Consider the following 17177-nt stretch of genomic DNA (forward strand, 5'->3'; position numbering starts at 1 on the left):
AGATAACCACGTGAAACTTTTCACTTTTCATTTTTCCGCCCTACGGGAAAAGTAACATGATCGCTGCTTTGGAATTAAATATTTGATAAATTAGTAGATTAGTAAATATCCCATGTAAATATAATTATGAAAAAAATATAATTATAAAAATTAATACATAATTATTGTAATTACCTTACGCCATGATTTCCAATATTTCTCGGCACCGTTGCAAGCATTCAAAGTGTCGATCACTTCTTGCCATAACTTTACTGCATGATCGTACGTAAAAGTTTTAGAAAACTTTCCCGATACTAATTCTGGATGAACTTTCATAAATTCGTTAAGCAAACATCTTTGTTCTTCTGTTATATTATCAGTTCTTTTCTTTTTATCTATGATGCTGTAAAAAATAAAAAAATGGTGCTGTTAAAAAATGGTTAAAAAAATAAAAATTTGCATACTGAATATGTACCTCATTATTTACAACCTCTGTATTCAATAACATATTCCCTAAACCATGTATGTACATTAATATAGCTTAAATAAAAAATATGAATTACCTTGATTTGAAAACGCGAGATATGTCCAGATTTAATAAAGATTATTCTCGATGCTTGATCCATACACTGAATCGGAATTTGCCGACTTCTTTATCAATTCGCCAGTCTGCAAAAAGGCCACTTTTTGTATTAGTTTTCCAATAAAATTGCACGTCTAAATCACCAAGTCTTAATATAAGTTATATTTAGCTTGTTTATAGAATATAATTGCCTATCAAATTACTACCTTGATGTCTAAAATACGTCTTTTGTATCGACATGTGTAGAGTAGTGGGCAGAGCAGAGGTTATATTTACAAATACCAATGTCAGTTAGGTTAATATTTGCACTGTTGCCAGATGTAATTTGTGTTCGTATGCGCACGATTCTCACTTAGTTTCGAGCAGTCAAATTTTTCATTCGAGAATAGCAGTTGTCAAACGTATTCGCATCTTCGACCGCTCGAATCGTGCGTATGCGCAAGTTTACGAGTGATTCGAGAATAGGGCCCCTGATCGCGTACATGTGCTGCGCAGAGCGGTTCAAACAATCGCGTGTCGCGATATGCAAGGAGGATTCTCTGTTTGCTGAAACGCGCACACGTGACTAAAACATGTTGAACACGTGATCGACAGACACGTATCAATTCGTATATATCTCTGGTACTAATAGGGCCCAACGCAACAGAAAAATTATTAGAAATAGAAATAATTATTAAACAAGAAAGAAAGTAAAAAATTTTTTCTTTCTTTTCTTACTAATTTATAATATGTATTTTTACTCTTTATATTTTTCTATTTTGTGCGTAAGGCCTAACACAATACAAATTTTGGATTTTGGAAAAAGCCGACAAAATGGCGAGTCGTGGTATACCAAGGCCACGTGGAGGGCGACTATGCACCTCGCTCTTCAAACTCTTTTACGCGATAGAGAGGAAGGGCCGCCGGAGTAATAGCGATGAAAAAGATTAGCAAAAAATACAGACTCGCACTGATTTCGGGCTGATAGCTTACTAGGCGTTGCACTATCGGCTAATGTTGGTATCATTATCGGTAACAAAGGAAACAAAGAAAACAAGATATACAAAAATTACAAATGCCTCTAACGTCTGACCACGATTTCGCTTGCTGTATACGCGATATCAAGTATTATCGACACCTCGGTAACAAATAAGACCTAACAATAAAAAACAAAAAGAAGCACGTATACAATTTCGGCTGAACGTCACCTCGACACCAAGGGTAATAAAAATAACTCTAATAAAAAACACGCTTGCTCGGGTTCGCATTCAAAGTTTTTTATTGCTGGAAAAAATAAAATAAAATTATTTCTTGATACACGGAGAAAGAATAGAAAAAAGAACATGTTAAATCAATTTGAGATACAAAATTTTATTCTATGCTAATTTTAAATTATTTAAAATTGGTAACGTTATTATAAAAATAAGAAATATATGTCGGCTTTCAATATTATTAATAATAATAATACATGAATTTTAAATCGGCCAATAGAGCCCAAGCGCGAAAAATTAATTCTTCGGAACTGTATCTCTTGGTTTGAGATTACTAAGTTCCATATATAAATTAATCTCGAACTTACATATGGAGAAAAATAGGCGAGAAAAATATAGGTCCGAAAAGTCACTGAAGCGGGAACCGAACCCGCGCGTCTTTCACTTTCCGAGCGACTGCTCTTACCAACTAAGCTATTCAGACCCTTTCTTAAAAAGGGTTCGGTTCCCGCTTCAGTGACTTTTCGGACCTATATTTTTCTCGCCTATTTTTCTTCATATGTAAGTTCGAGATTAATTTATATATGGAACTTAGTAATCTCAAACCAAGAGATACAGTTCCGAAGAATTAATTTTTCGCGCTTGGGCTCTATTGGCCGATTTAAAATTCATGTATTATTGTTATTATAAAAAATGTACATAAAATTTATATTTCTTATTACATATTACAGACTTATGTTATTACTATTATTAACACTATTATATTACAAAATTTTACACAAAAAAATATTTTCTAATATGCGTATAAAATATTTGTACAAAATGCGGGAGAAAATACAGGAGAAAAAGAATATTATATTATTGTAATAAATATCCATACGGGTATGAATATCTGTTATTGATAAATCAACGTTTTACTAATATCGGTGCGCATATTTTTGTTTCGTCCCGCGTTACAATTTCATGAAACGCAGTACGACGAATAACGTTGAAACGCAGATTTATCGTTGTCTCATCTTCTTCTTCGTTATTCTTGTTTTCTCGTATTTTTTCTCTCGCTAACATCAATTTTTTGATACTATTAAAATTAACACGCCGTGAGTTCTCGTAATTGAGAGTTATACCTTTAACTTTGCAAGTTTCGTATATAACTTCGTCGGGTGTTCGCACAATGTAGGCGTAAAATTTCGGATCGCCGGACACAAATTCCTCGATGTAACTACCGCACTCGTAGCTCTCGAGTTCATCGGTCATGTCGCCTAGAAAATTACCGATACGAGATTCGTATTCATCCGGTTCGCCGGTGCTCACATAAATGCAAGGATCAGTATCGTAATATAATACACGACGGTCTAAGCGCTCTAGATAATTATATAATTTTAGCCGTGCTTATGCAGTCGTGTATGCGGCTATCACGACATTAGTTATCGGTGAGGGTACGACGGCCTCGTGTCTCAATAGCCACGAAACATACATTGCCTCGTCATTTATTGGCAATATATCGGTTATTTCGTGCTCGGGACTTGTTAATAATAACATAAAACGCCGATGTGACTTAACAATTTCGGTATTTGGCAAATTGGATTGTTGGCCGAATTTTCCCCAAAACGAATTTAAGCAAAGCTTAGCAACCGAGCGTAAACCGGGATTTTGCGAGATGTTACGCTTATCGAGAACAATACCTTCGGTTTTCTCGTACTCGCGCAGGTATTGCTCTTTAGCATCATCGTCCGCGCATTCACTCGGCCATCTGCTTGCCTTCTGTTTAAGTTGTAAAAATGAGTTTATATATTCGGCGAACAATCTACCCTGCCGTGTTTCGCGATTATATTGACTAATTTTATATTGCCAAATTTCATTTACTTTAGTCACGAGATAACCTTTTTCGACGGCATTGCGTAATTCGCAGCTCATCCACGTACCCTCGAATTCGCGTTCGTTAGGCTCGTGCGTACACTTCGTTTGCGAAAATGTTTCGCAACAACTACGACACAGTGCGAATAATAATTTTCCGTGCGCGTAATACGGGAGTATCGGATGAAATAAATCGCGCGGAACTATCGTACAGCGTACGAGACCTTCAACGGTGTCAAAATTATAATTCAGAGCCGTACCGATTAAAGTTGAACATTCATCGCCGACATAAATGTCGGGATGACCAATAGGGAAAGCACCCGTCTTCAATACATACGGGTATAACGAACATACGTCTACGTAGCATATTTTCTCCGTATCTGTGATTTTGCAAAAAGTCGCGATATTTCCCGTGCGTCCACCGAAAAATGCGTCGCGAGGATCGAGCGGTGCTGTTTTCACCATCGAATGACTCTCGAGAAATTCGCGCATCTCACGATTATCTCGCATTTCTCGATCAAAGCTACAGCATTTCTGTCAGCGTGTACCCCTGCTGGCGAAGTCGCCACGAGATTGCGAGAGTTCGCTCGTATCGCGAGTCAATCGTATCTCTACGTTCTTGAGCCAACGAAAGCGGTCTATTGCGATTTATCGGAAAGCACGACGTACATCCGTGCCAAAAGCAACCGTGGAATTGTAACACGTGACGCGACATTACTCTCGTTTCCGATGTTTCTTTATAATAACCATCGACGAGTGTGCCGTCGATCGTACGGTATTCGTGCGCACGCCCTGCGTGGTTTATAGGATGATCGAGCTCGCGCTCCTTCCATAGCAACCACTGTAGAGCTTTGCGCGAATATATGTTCGCTTTTCTGTATCCGCTCGCTGGAATGACGTCTATCGTATTCGGCTGTAAGAAATTTTTCCGAAAAACTGTCATACACGTTGAAACAATAGTTTTACATTCCTCGAACGGACATACATTACCGCGAGCTATAAAAATTTTTCTAAACGCCATGCACGCTCGTCGAAGTATATCAACATCGGTACGGCAATATTGTACTATCTCGCGTTGAAAATCAAACACGGTGTTTTTTAACCGCATGTCCGTATGCCACGCGAGAAAGCATTCGCACTCTTTCGATTTCATGGTTTCGGGAGAGTAATAATGCGCGTCGGGTAATGGCCCGACATACATTTGATTTTCGATAGTATTGGATAAATGCGGAAAAATGCCTTTACCCGATGTATCCTTCAGCCCGAAAGCCTTCGACAAATCGGATAATCGCATTGGCATATAATTCACGCTATTGATAAACTTTGTATGTCCAACTGTTAATACGACGATTTTTGTCCCGTTCAAAATCACTTTTGGCACAAGATTGACACGATTTTCTACAATATATTTCAAAATAAATTGAGCGTCGAACGCTTTCGCATTGTGGGCTATGCAAATTATCTGTTTGAAATATTTCGTCCTGCGCGTAGCAAAAAATCGACAAAATATTTCACCGGATCATTACAAAATACGAACTCTCGCACTCCGCACCAGCGACAACGCACGGAGATATCATTGTTTTGCGCGCACGCTTCACAAATTTGATGCACGACGCAAAGTGTCGGGATGTGTCTTTTTACGGACGTCGTACCTTCGAGCGTCTCGTCCTGCCGTGTTTCAAAATCATAAAACACGAATGCTACGCGTCCCTTTCTATCTGTCAATGCCGATTTTCTCGCTTTTTCGTTATCAATTATGCTTTTATTCTTCTCAACGGATACATCTACCGTCACTGTCGTTGCTTCTACCTTCGGAAGATGTGTCGACGACGACGGCTCGGTAGAAGAATTAACGTCGTTGCGAAGAGGTTTCATATAACACAAATGATTTCGAGGTTGCTCCGAATGGCATAATCTGCACTAAGAAACGCCGCATTTGTGCTTCGCTTTCGCTTTAATTATACATCCGCATTCAATGCAAAATCGTATGACGCTACAAACACTTGTGAGCGATTTACCGTCATAAGATTTTTCCCTACGATGACGCTCGAAACACAAAGCACTGAAAAACGTCCGATCGCACGCGTTACATTTTACTATTCGCGCGTCGTCGGAGTGTTCGCACGGCGGCGCGGTAAAACATCGCGGACATTTATTCGAGCATTGGTGATCGCCACCTCTATCGTCCCGAAAGCCTACATTACACGTTACACAAAAATTACGAGAACCCGCAGCGGCTTTTAAATTTAATATAGGGTTAAAATGGCGTGAATTCTCATAATACATAATATTTAGTCGATGAGAGGATTCACGCCCGAAAAAAGCGAGTATTGCTGTACCGTCATAGTACGGTTTCGCGCCGTGACCAAAAGTAGTAAAATTATATACAACGATAGCGATATTGACCGCGGCGAGATATCGCTGAAAACGCTCAATTTCATGAATCCCGCAACCCTCTTCGGGAATTATTACTCCGGCTTTTCTAATTAATTCCAAAGCCCATTCGCGTTGTAACTTCGATTGCGGGTGTCTTACTTTATTCCATTTCTCGTACAATTCGCCCGTACGTATATTACCGCGTTCGCAATAAGTTTGCGTTACTACAAGGGAGCGCGAAAAACACAAGTTGTCGAAATTATTTATTTCGACTATTGAGCGTTTCGTGATATTTTCTTGCGTTAATGCAACGCGGCCGCGACCTGAAGGAACAGCGATGTTAAAAATGCGTATGTTAAATTGCTCCGCAATATCAAGTCCTCCCGCGTTCTGTGCTACCGCGGTCACGAGGTCCCAAATATCCTCGTAAGTCAAATCGCGCACCGGACGAAAGGATAATCCCGCGGAGCCGTGCGATAAATTCGGCGAATCAAATGATAAACCTACGTACCTCTCCTGGTTCACTCGAATTTATTGCGTACGCGTGAATTTCGCGAAACGCATTTTCCAAAAACCGGTAAATATCCCTGCTTTCAGGTAACTGTCGTATCGCAAAACTTGCTTCTCTCCCGACTATCCCGAATCTTCTAAACTGCCGCGCGTTTTCCCTAATTAAATGTATATAATTAAATCGATCATCGACCTGCCAATGTTGATGATATTGCTGTTGCTGATGTTGCTGGTGTCGATGCTCTTCTTCTCTCCACCTTCTCTTCACCATCCTCTTCACTTTCCTCCGTCTCCAGGGAAATATCGTTGCGATTTTCTGCAGTGTTGCTCGCTCCACCGTCTCCGCCTCTTTGTACTAAAGAAAAAAAGAAAATTGTAAAATTGAATATAAAGTATATAAAGTACTGTTATATTGCTTTTATTTTTATGCTCGAATTTAATCTTTTACACAACTATTGTTATTATTATTTGACGAGATAACCCATCTTTTGGCGATATCCGGTCTCGAATAACGCTTCCGTACTCTCGAAGCTAATATTCCGGAGAATAATTAATTAGTAAGCGACGAATTACTAAAAATTTAAATTTATTTATTAAATTCGAACATAAAAATTTTGGAAAAAGTAAAATAGTTTGGTTACCTTCCACTCGAGGATCATTTTCTTCGCTCTCGTGATCTTCTTCTTCCTCGAGAATTTCTTCTTCTTCTATTTTTTCCTTCTCGTCTTCCTGCTCCTCAAGCGCCTCCTCTTCTTCCTGCTTCTCAAGCGCTTCCTCTTCTTCCTCCTCCGGTTCCTCTTCCCGCTCAATTAATATTATAACATTAGAAATTTTGTTATAAAAATAATACATATATATTTTACAAGTTTTATATTACTTTATATATTCAAAGTCGGTCGTTTTGTGTGTGTAAACCTATATTTTTTAAATATCACCTTACCTGGTGTAAATATTAAGCTATCCGCTGGATTTACGATGATGATAGAATCGTCGTCGTCGGCATCGTCGTTAGCTTTGGGAATAACGATGTTAGCATCATCGTCGTCATTGTGGTCTGAAAAAAAATATTTATACATTAAGTTTCTTACTATATTTTTTATATTTCTTTTTAAAATATTTTATTATTTTTCTAAAATGTTAACTTACCCGCTATATCGACAACAATTGGAATCGGATTTTCCGCCGGCAGTATTCGGGCTCTCCCTAAAATATTTAATTTTTAACAGTAACTGTTATATATATATATATATATATATATATATATATATATATACACATATATATACAGGGTGTCTGTCCATAGATGTCTAAGCAAATATCTCGCAATTGGTTGAAGTTACAAGAAAGTTTAATAAGAGGAATTTGCACGGCTCTAAGTCAGCTACAAAGTGCACGTAATAATTTTTGTTCTACTCGTGGTCCTTTCGAGTTATGCAGATTAACATAGTTTTTTTAAATGGATACCTATAATTTTTTATGCATATTTGTATAGTAGGGATTATTTGCGACAAAAATCATATGTAGTAAAAAATTCCTACTATGCATCGTTTACGAGATAATTGACATTTTATGTATGAAAGTAGTAAGTTGGATTCTAAGTATTTTTGAACGGTTTGAAATGTCAAAGAAAGTTCGGAGAAGAAAACATACAATGTTTGTTTATAGAACATTTATTAACACATAAATTGCTCGAAATTTTGACCATCATGTTCAATACAATATTCAACGCGTTTTATAATATTCCTCATTGTTGACTGTAGCATTTCTGCTGTAATGCCTTTAACAGCTCTAGTGATTTTGTGTCGTAACTCTTCTTCATTTTCAGGAACAGTTGCGTAGACAATGTCCTTAATATATCCCCAAAGGAAAAAATCACAAGGTGTACTGACTAATATTTTGAAGTCGGTTATGTTGAACAGGATTACTGACCTTCAACTCGTCAAAATACGCGACTGCTTGTTTTGTAAATAAAGTATTTGTATAGCATCGAGTATGAAATTCAGTACAGTATCTGTTAGTTAGTCAGCTAGTCGTCTGTTCAATGTAAGTAACAATAGAGCAATAAGGTAGGGTAAAAAACCTCCGCGTTGTACCAACAAATTTTTTTAGTTTTCCAATTGCCGCGTTTTACTGCAATGCGTCAAAGGATAGATTTATGCTTGGCTAAACGTGACTTTTCATGATTCTCGAGCGGTACGTTTCCCTCGCGCGCGCAAGCGTATTATAAACACACTATTGAATACACTTTATCAGATTATTGTTGGCAGTACGTAAAAACGACGTCTTTCAATTTTTTTTCATATAACAAAGAGTTTTCAAAAGGCAGACGTTTCTTTTGCCGATAGACCGCCTGGCGAACTTTATAGCGGACGAATTTTTTCGACGACGTCGATGTCTCTCTTTGTTGTCCTTTTCTTCGCGTGTTACCATTACAATAAAATTGCGCAATTGACAAGTCTCACGTGTAAATGCAGCCTTTTTATACGTCCTCCATTACTGCTCCATTTATCGATCTACGAGGAATGTAGACGTAATGTGTCGTATTGTTGGGAAAAATACACGTGCACAATCGATATTCATCTGGAGTCGATTGTTTCAGATCGAGCAATAAATACCCGTGAAATCGTGAGGTAGCATCGTAGTATGCTTCTTCCAGAAATTTCGGATCGTTGGGGTATACTTGACGCGCGAGATGGCGAAATTGAGCGCGATCGCGCGGATTTTTGAAAACTACTATATTAGCGTTGAGAGATATATCCCGTTGCCCGCGGCCTTGATGGAAAAGATTTTGCGAGATGAGTATAACGCTGAGATTCTTATGGTGGCTTCCTTTAGTAAATAAATCTACGATAGTGTCGCACAATGACGATTCTGTCATAAGGTCGTCGATTATAACTAATTTTGAAGATAGCGAATCGCTTGAATAATCTTCCGGACGCGGTAACCCCTCGCAAAATTCGATTATATTTTTCTTCGATTTTAACAGAGTATTACCGTATCCGTTCCTATGTATATCCTTTATAATTTCTTCTTTATTTTTACTCGTGTCGCATTGAAGACATTGATACGCATCTTGCCATTCAGCGTAATAAAATAAAATTCTCTCGAATCGAACATCGGACATGTCGGATAAGTGCCGAAGAAAAGTTTTCACGAAAATCGTTTTTCCGCATTCCGTAGGTCCGCAGACAATCGACGTCCACGGATGTTTTCAGCGCGCGTCCATTTCTCAAAATGATTAATTTAGGTTATATTTGCGAGTTCATAAATAAAAAAATTGTTGCGTGAAATTTAGTAATTATTACGCACGCGTGTGAGTGCGTGTGTGAGAGTATAAATGCATGAGCGAATGCGTATGTGTGTGTGTGTGTGTGTGTGTGTGTGTGTGTGAGTGTAAATATGTTTAAAAATGTACGCAAGTGTCGCGTGTTTTTTTAAAAATATTAAAGAGAAGGTTTGGCGGGGGGAGGATATAAGCTTATCTTTACGCTCCGGGGCTTCATCCACGGCGGCCGCGTGCTCGCGCCAGCGTTTTCTTACACGCATACGAGCGAATACCGTGGCAAATTTTAGCCGATACGTTGCCGCGGGGTGACGCGAGTAAGCGTTTCCGTGGAGGTGAGCTCGCACCAGCGTTTTTCCGAGCACCGCTGCTGATGAGCTTATGTACGCGGTGCTTTTCCCTATGCTATTCGCTTGTGACAGGAATAATAAGCTCGTTTTTTAACGCTCGAGAATCGAACTACAGTGCGATGTTCTACTCTCGCAGTAAAACTCAAAGAAACAATATTATAGAAGGAGGAGGAGAATAAAAAAAAATGTTCAGATTTAAGATAGAAACAGTTTTATTTATTAGTGATATTTTTTTAATAAAAAATTAAGATTTGCGTTTTAGCAAAATAATACGAAAAATTTCATTAAATCGAAACGTAAGTAATTCTACGAATACAATGTTAAAGTAAACATCTAAAAACGTTAGGTTATTTATTTGCGTTTGTACATTACGTTTAATTTCCTGATAATTGTCTTTGATAGTAAGTTTTATAATTTCACGATTAATGTAAGACAAGAGAAGTTTTAATTCTATTTTGTTAATTAAATATCTCGCAGTTGCATCAACAGAATCGACTATGGAAACTAGCTGCGTCAAATGTGTATCCACGTATTTTCTAATATGTTCCAAGCCGAGAAAAATAGTTTTCTGTATCGCTATTGCAGCTGCGTAAGTCTTTCGTTTCTTCAACGGCGGTTGAGATTCTTCTTCTTCTTCTTCTTCTTCCACTTTATCTTCCGTTGCATGATCCTTGTTTTCCTTGTATGCCACCAGTACAGCCCTCGCTCCGTAAGCAGTAGTGAAGATGATCAAAATATTCTCTAATAATAGGATCTGGTTTAATCTTTAGATTCTTATTCAAGTATAAATTTATATGTTCCATATTGATTTGAAACTGACGCCACGTGTTGACGTTGAAACAAATTCCTTCGGCGTAATTGCGCGTTAATTTAACAATCGGCATGAAGCCGCCATCGTTCTTCGACTGCAATCCAACATATATCTTTTTAGTGTGAGAAGAATTAAGTCCGTACGTCGTCGATAACAATAAACAACGTTGTTCGTGACTTCTGGCGTTATCGATGTTGATGCCGTCGTTGTTAGCTATCTCGCAAATATCGCGATTGCGATCGCATTTCGCAAAGCCAGGTACTTGCTTGCGCGTAACCATTGTTTTTACTTGTAAAATTTCACGAATAGTCAGGACAACCCGGTCTTACTAGTGAGAAGTGCGAAAATAAGCCCTGGAGTGTTACTGGCACATGCTAGAATGCTGAGTAAAGTTACGGCCAAGTATCCGCTTACGAGAGTCGAGATTAAAACATTCACAATTCACGGTGGCGTTGCGGGTGAATCATTAGATAATGTAATACTAGGCCAATTACCGAAACGAATAATAGTAGGATTCGTTAATAATAAAGCATTTAATGGAGATAGAAAATTAAATCCGTTTAATTTTAAAAATTACGGTATAAATTTTTTCTCTCTGTACGTCGACGGTATGCAAATTCCCAGTAGGCCATTACAACCAATTTTCTTGTCGAAAGAACCGCTTTACGTCAATGCTTATCAAACATTCTTCGCGGGAACGGGTATCCATTTCTTGAATGAGGGAAATTCTATAAGTAGAGACGATTATTCCAAGGGTGCAACGTCTTTTCCTGCTCCGAAACGTTAAGTTCGGACAGGGGAGCGTTCAATTTAAATATTTTACTAGTTTGAGCTCTAATACGGTAAAATTCGGTAACGAACGAGTTACTTACCCGTACCTAGGTACTTTCGGTAACTCATGGTAAAGTTGGGCACCAAACGCATGTGAATGCGCCACGATACTAATGTAAACGGTACTTAAGGTCACTTCTCCAAATTTTATACAGCGTCGCGGGTCTATAGGATTGTTGGGTCTATGGTTGAGAGAGAGGTATAGAGAGACATACACGTGGTGATATAATTTGACAGATATATATATATTTGACACTTAGGACTAACAAGTTTACATATGATTAAGATAAATGGACAATATGATTACATAATAAATATTAATATTGGCTAACGGTATGGTATAAGATAAGATAGTATAAATGTATAGGCGCATATCGGTAGAACAGAAGAGATCTGCTAAAGTTTCATTAATTATAACATCATTAAATGTTTAAACAATTTCGCGACAGTATTTTACGAACGGAATGAACAAGACAAGACAAAAACCGGTAAACGGTAGGCTGTTCAAAAATCTTATCACGGACACGCGGTACATACAGAAGTCACAATAATATATTGTAAAAGTCTGCGGTACTATTTTTAAATGACTCAAGAGTTAAGCGTTAGTCTCTTTCCTTTGGATCCTCGTCTGGATTCTTCTCGAATGTTCTCTGTATGTCAAGTAACCGGTGTTTAAGACTGAATTTTTAAAGGCGAATTGGATGCCACAGGAGCCCGTACGCACTGCAAAAGGTTCTCGCCAGGATTGGAGCGTTGTTAGGTGAAATTCAACGGACACTGATTTTAGTAATAAAGATTTAATAAAGATCGGAATGCTTCTACAATTTAACACTTCTCGAAAGTACTCTCATGCGCACGATTTAATAACACGTCTGCTCGTTTGCACTTCTCAAAAGAGAGTCGTTCTCCTCGACTTCGAATCTAACGGCCTACGGCCCGCGGTCGCGCTCGCATGCGCGCGCATATCTTTTGGCCACCCTATATGCTACGGTGGCAGCACCGCACGGGTGTCGGAAACGATGCTAACGCCGGACATTGCGTATCGCGGTAATTATTTACGCGCCGCTTACAGCTCGGCCAGCCTGCATTAACTTCGACTCGAAGTTTTATTGTTTGCTATTTAAACAATGTTTACAGCCATATTCTAAACTAATTTGTGTTACCCTACTGAGGCAACAGGTACATATTTTTCAGCTATATATACATACTACGAACGAAGTAAGTTGTAACTCTATTAGTAAATACGACGCTAAATATTAACAACAATTGAATATAAATTTAACTATAATTTCGATACTAACATATATACTTAAACTATACTACAATATTTACAGTATTTTCGGTATCTGACTCAGGTGCCACTATCCATGGCTTCAGTCGATCTGAGGACAGGATAGTGTCCATCGGCTTCTGCTTTAAATTGAAACCAGGTATGTCTTTCACCACGTATCTGTTATTACCAAGTACTTTTGTTATTAGATAAGGTCCTTTGTACCGTGGCTTCAATTTAGAGCTGACACCTATCACGCTTCTATCGTCTCTAATCAGGACGTATGATTCCTTTTTGTACAGCGATGGCTTCCTGCTATGCACATCTCTATATATTTTGTTGTACCCCCTAATTATTTCAGTTGCTTCTAAAGCGGTATCTCTATTATTAATTCTTTCTTTTTCCAGATCGCAGTTTACCTGAGCTAAGGCCTTCGTGAGCTGTGATATTTTACTGTCGACGTGATTACGTTGTTCATATCCTAATATGAGCTTAGACGGACTGGATTTTGTACTTGAATGATAAGTATTATTTATCACATATTGTATCGAGCCTAATTCCTTTTGCCAATCCTCTTGACTATCTAATAATTTGGTTAAGGAAGTTCTTAAAAATCTGTTGACTCGCTCAACCATACCATTGGCCCATGGGGCCGCTACTGCTACCTTCTTATGTTTAATTTGTAAATTCATCGTAAAGTTCTCTATTTCTTTGGATGTGAAGGCAGACCCCCTGTCCGATACTAATTCTAATGGTTTGCCAAAAGTTGAAAAAATAGTATTCAGACATTTTATTACTTCCTTTGCCCCTGTCGATTTGATTGGCGACAACCATGTGAACCTAGTAAACGCATCTACTATAATTATAACATGTCGATAATTTTCAGGAGACTCCTGAAGAGGACCAAAGTGGTCAATATGCAGAATCTCGAGAGGTGCCTTCGGCAAGAGATATAAATGTGTCTCCCCTTCTTTACTGTGCGTTGAGCTATTGGCTGTGAGGCAAGTTAAACAATTTTCAATATATTGTTGGACTCGTTTCCTCATTTGTGGAAACCAATAATTTTATTTGACACCTTCAATTGTCTTATCAAATCCTACATGTGCCATGTCATCGTGGTGTGCCCTCAATTATTTATTATCATTGATTCAGGAACTACAAATTTCAACCCGTTGTCTAGTTTTTTATATATCAGTCCATCCACTAACACGAACTTTTCGCTATCACGTGTCTCCAATTCTTTACTAATTTTTTGTATCGCAGGATCTGTCAATTGCAGAAATTCGAGACGGCGTTCTAAAGGAAGCTCATCAACCATGGCCACGCTGCGGCTCAAGGCATCAGCATGGGCCATACGATTTCCTGGCCGATAAATGATGTCGAAATAGTAATTCTGAATCGCTAGAGTCCACTTAGCTATTCTAGGATTCAGGTTTGCCTTTTTAACTGCATGTACTAACGCGTTGCAATCTGATACTACGGTGAACTTTATACCATATAAATACAAATGAAACCGTTCTACAGCCCGAATGATAGCCAACATTTCTAATTCAAAGCTATGGCATCTGGTTTCAGCGGAATTTGTCGCCTGGCTAAAATAAGCTATTGGAGCCCACTTTCCGTCGCCCTGTTTCTGAAGAAGCACCGCACCGATTCCCGTACTGCATGCATCCGTATGCAATTGAGTTTCCGCTGCCGGGTCATACAACCTTAATACCGGGTAGACGGTGAGTTCACTCTTTATTGTTTCGAATGCTTCGACGCATCGACTATCAAAATTAAAGTTAACTCCTTTTTTCAGTAGATTATGCAACGGTCTAGATTTTAACGCGTAATCTTTCACAAATTTCCGAAAATAATTTGCGAGACCAAGGAATCTTTGCAATTGCAATTTATCCCTTGGTTGCCTATAATTTTTTACTGCGTCCGTATGCCGCGGACTTATCGTGATTCCATCTTCCGATACCATACACCCCAGAAATTCTATTTCTCTACGCAAGAATTTACACTTTTTAAAATTCAACTCAAAGCCGTACATTTTTAATATTATTAATACTTTTTCGATCGTTTCCAAATTCTGCTCTATCGTTTCAGATGCTATGAGAACGTCGTCTATGTACACGAGTACCTTTTTCAACCTTATAAATGGATTCAAGATCTGGATTAATCTTTTCTGGAACTCGGCCGGAGACTCACTAAAGCCGAAAGGTAAACGCTTAAATTCGTACTGACCATCCGGGGTCGCAAATGAAAAGTATTTCATCGAATCCTCATGCACCTTTATTTGGTGAAAACTGTCGCGTAGATCTAACAGTGTGTATATTCCCCCCCCCCCCAATCTAGATAGGCATTCCTCTATAATCGGGAATGGATATTTCTATTTGAACACCTTACTGTTCAACGGACGCAAGTCGACGCAGAGCCTTGGCTGACCGCTTTTCTTTCTAACCAGCACTACCCTGGCGCAATACGGAGAGGCACTCGTCTGTATGATGCCACGCTTCAGGAGATCGTCGGTGATCGTCCTCATTTGTTTCCGTTCTTCCAGAGCAAAACGTCTCGGGGCATACGCAAATACCGAGGTGTCGCGCATGTTCACCCGTACAGCATAATTATCATCTACAGGTACGATTTTTCTATTATGTATATTAAGTAATAAATCACGTAACCTCTGCTTTGTTTTGAAATCGAAATCTATCTTATTTTCCTCGATTATTTGTTTAAGCTCTGTTTCTCCTTTATCGACGCACAAAGGAAGGAACGAGAACAGATTGATTGTTTGTTCTACATCTTTCGCCGCTGGGTCATATACCAATGTAAGTTTACTTGTTTTTAAAAATTCGCGTCCTAATATAATATCCCCTTGAAAGGACCCGCTGTCGAGAACATGTAAATCTATACAAAATTTTTTGTCGCGCAATAACTCTATATTTAATTTTAACGGCACGATTCCTAAAATTTCTAATTTCTGATTAGACAAGTTTCTTAGGCTTGTCTCGACTTTATTTAAACTATTTCCAACCGGATCTATCAGTTTTTTGTAAACACTCGCTTTTATAAATGATACGGGACTGCCAGTGTCTATTAATGCTAATAAATTTTCTTTACTGTTTTCCAGTCTAACTCGGACTAAAAAGGTTGTCCACTACGAGACGAGAGCACTCGTCCACCGTCGCGATCTCGCCGCTTTCCGCCGGTTCGGCTGTTACGCTCGCCGCCGCTACTGCCGGGGAATTGAACGTCCTAGTCGCCGGTCTGTTCTCTTTTTTCTTGAGCGCCGGGCAATCGAACCTCCGGTGCCCGCGCTCCTTACAATAGAAACAAATTTGTTCTGACTTACAGTCTCGATGACCATGTCCTTTTTTCCCACAGTTCCTGCAGGAGGCATCCTTCGGTTTGGATGACTGGTGCTGAGCACCAGGTTGTCCGGTCGCCCTCCGATGTTCCCTGCGTGATGACGCGCATCCTCTTCAAGAAGGTGTCTACGGTGTCGGCAGTCAGCGACAGCGCCGTGGCCCTCAACGAAATTTGTTGGATGCCGCTCACCAACAGCTGGATTCGGTCCGCCTCCGGAAGCTCCACCCGATGCATTAGAGACAGCTTCTCTATAGCATACTCATCGAATGTCTCCTTGCCTGGCAACCGTTTCCTCGCCTCTATTTTCTGCATAATTTTGTAGAAAGGAATCTTTCTTTCAAAAATCTTAACAATTTCTGTTTTTAGCCCGATCCATGATTCGACGGCCACGTCTCCCTGGACATCGAACCATCGACGAGCGGACTTCACCAGCTTGCTTGATGCTGCAAGCAGTGTCGCACCGTCCGTCGCTCCGTGAACTTGTGCCACCTTGTCCACTCTTCTGATTCAAGGCGTGGACATTGTCATCCTCTGAGCCGGCAAACTCAGGGATTTGGTGCGCCAGCGCCTGCATCGCGGGACCCGTCGACCATGACTCATGCGACCGTCGGCTTACCTCATTTGTCGGCGTTGAGCGCGACGATGCTTGATTGGACGACGTCCTCGACGGTCCAGGTTGGCCCTGACTGTTGCCCTCCGCTCGCTGCTCCACCAGGAGCTGCAGTACTTGGCTTAGCTGCTGTTGCTGTTGCTGCATCACCATGAGCGTCTGCTGTTGCTGCT

The 17177-nt window shown here is 39.5% G+C and overlaps 1 protein-coding gene, 1 long non-coding RNA gene and 1 pseudogene across 2 annotated transcripts; 1 reads left to right on the forward strand and 2 right to left on the reverse strand.

Moving 5' to 3' along the window:
• Positions 1-3141: 3141 nt before the first annotated feature.
• Positions 3142-9129, reverse strand: LOC146724793 (uncharacterized). Its single transcript, XM_085489486.1, is given in 9 exon segments — positions 3142-3513; positions 4325-4519; positions 5173-5341; positions 5435-6492; positions 6494-6847; positions 7141-7296; positions 7428-7546; positions 7639-7695; positions 9108-9129. Coding segments are annotated over 9 exon segments (2502 nt in total).
• Positions 9130-10369: 1240 nt separating this feature from the next.
• On the reverse strand, positions 10370-11216 carry LOC146724794 (uncharacterized; annotated as a pseudogene).
• A 3195-nt stretch (positions 11217-14411) lies between these two features.
• On the forward strand, positions 14412-15167 carry LOC114934871 (uncharacterized). Its single transcript, XR_003820379.2, has 3 exons — positions 14412-14469; positions 14613-14757; positions 15132-15167. It is a non-coding gene; the product is annotated as an uncharacterized LOC114934871 (long non-coding RNA).
• Positions 15168-17177: the final 2010 nt, after the last annotated feature.

The sequence above is a fragment of the Nylanderia fulva genome, unplaced genomic scaffold (genome assembly GCF_048542155.1).
Source record: "Nylanderia fulva isolate GAGA-0341 unplaced genomic scaffold, ASM4854215v1 Scaffold116, whole genome shotgun sequence".
NCBI classification, from domain to species: Eukaryota; Metazoa; Arthropoda; class Insecta; order Hymenoptera; family Formicidae; genus Nylanderia; species Nylanderia fulva.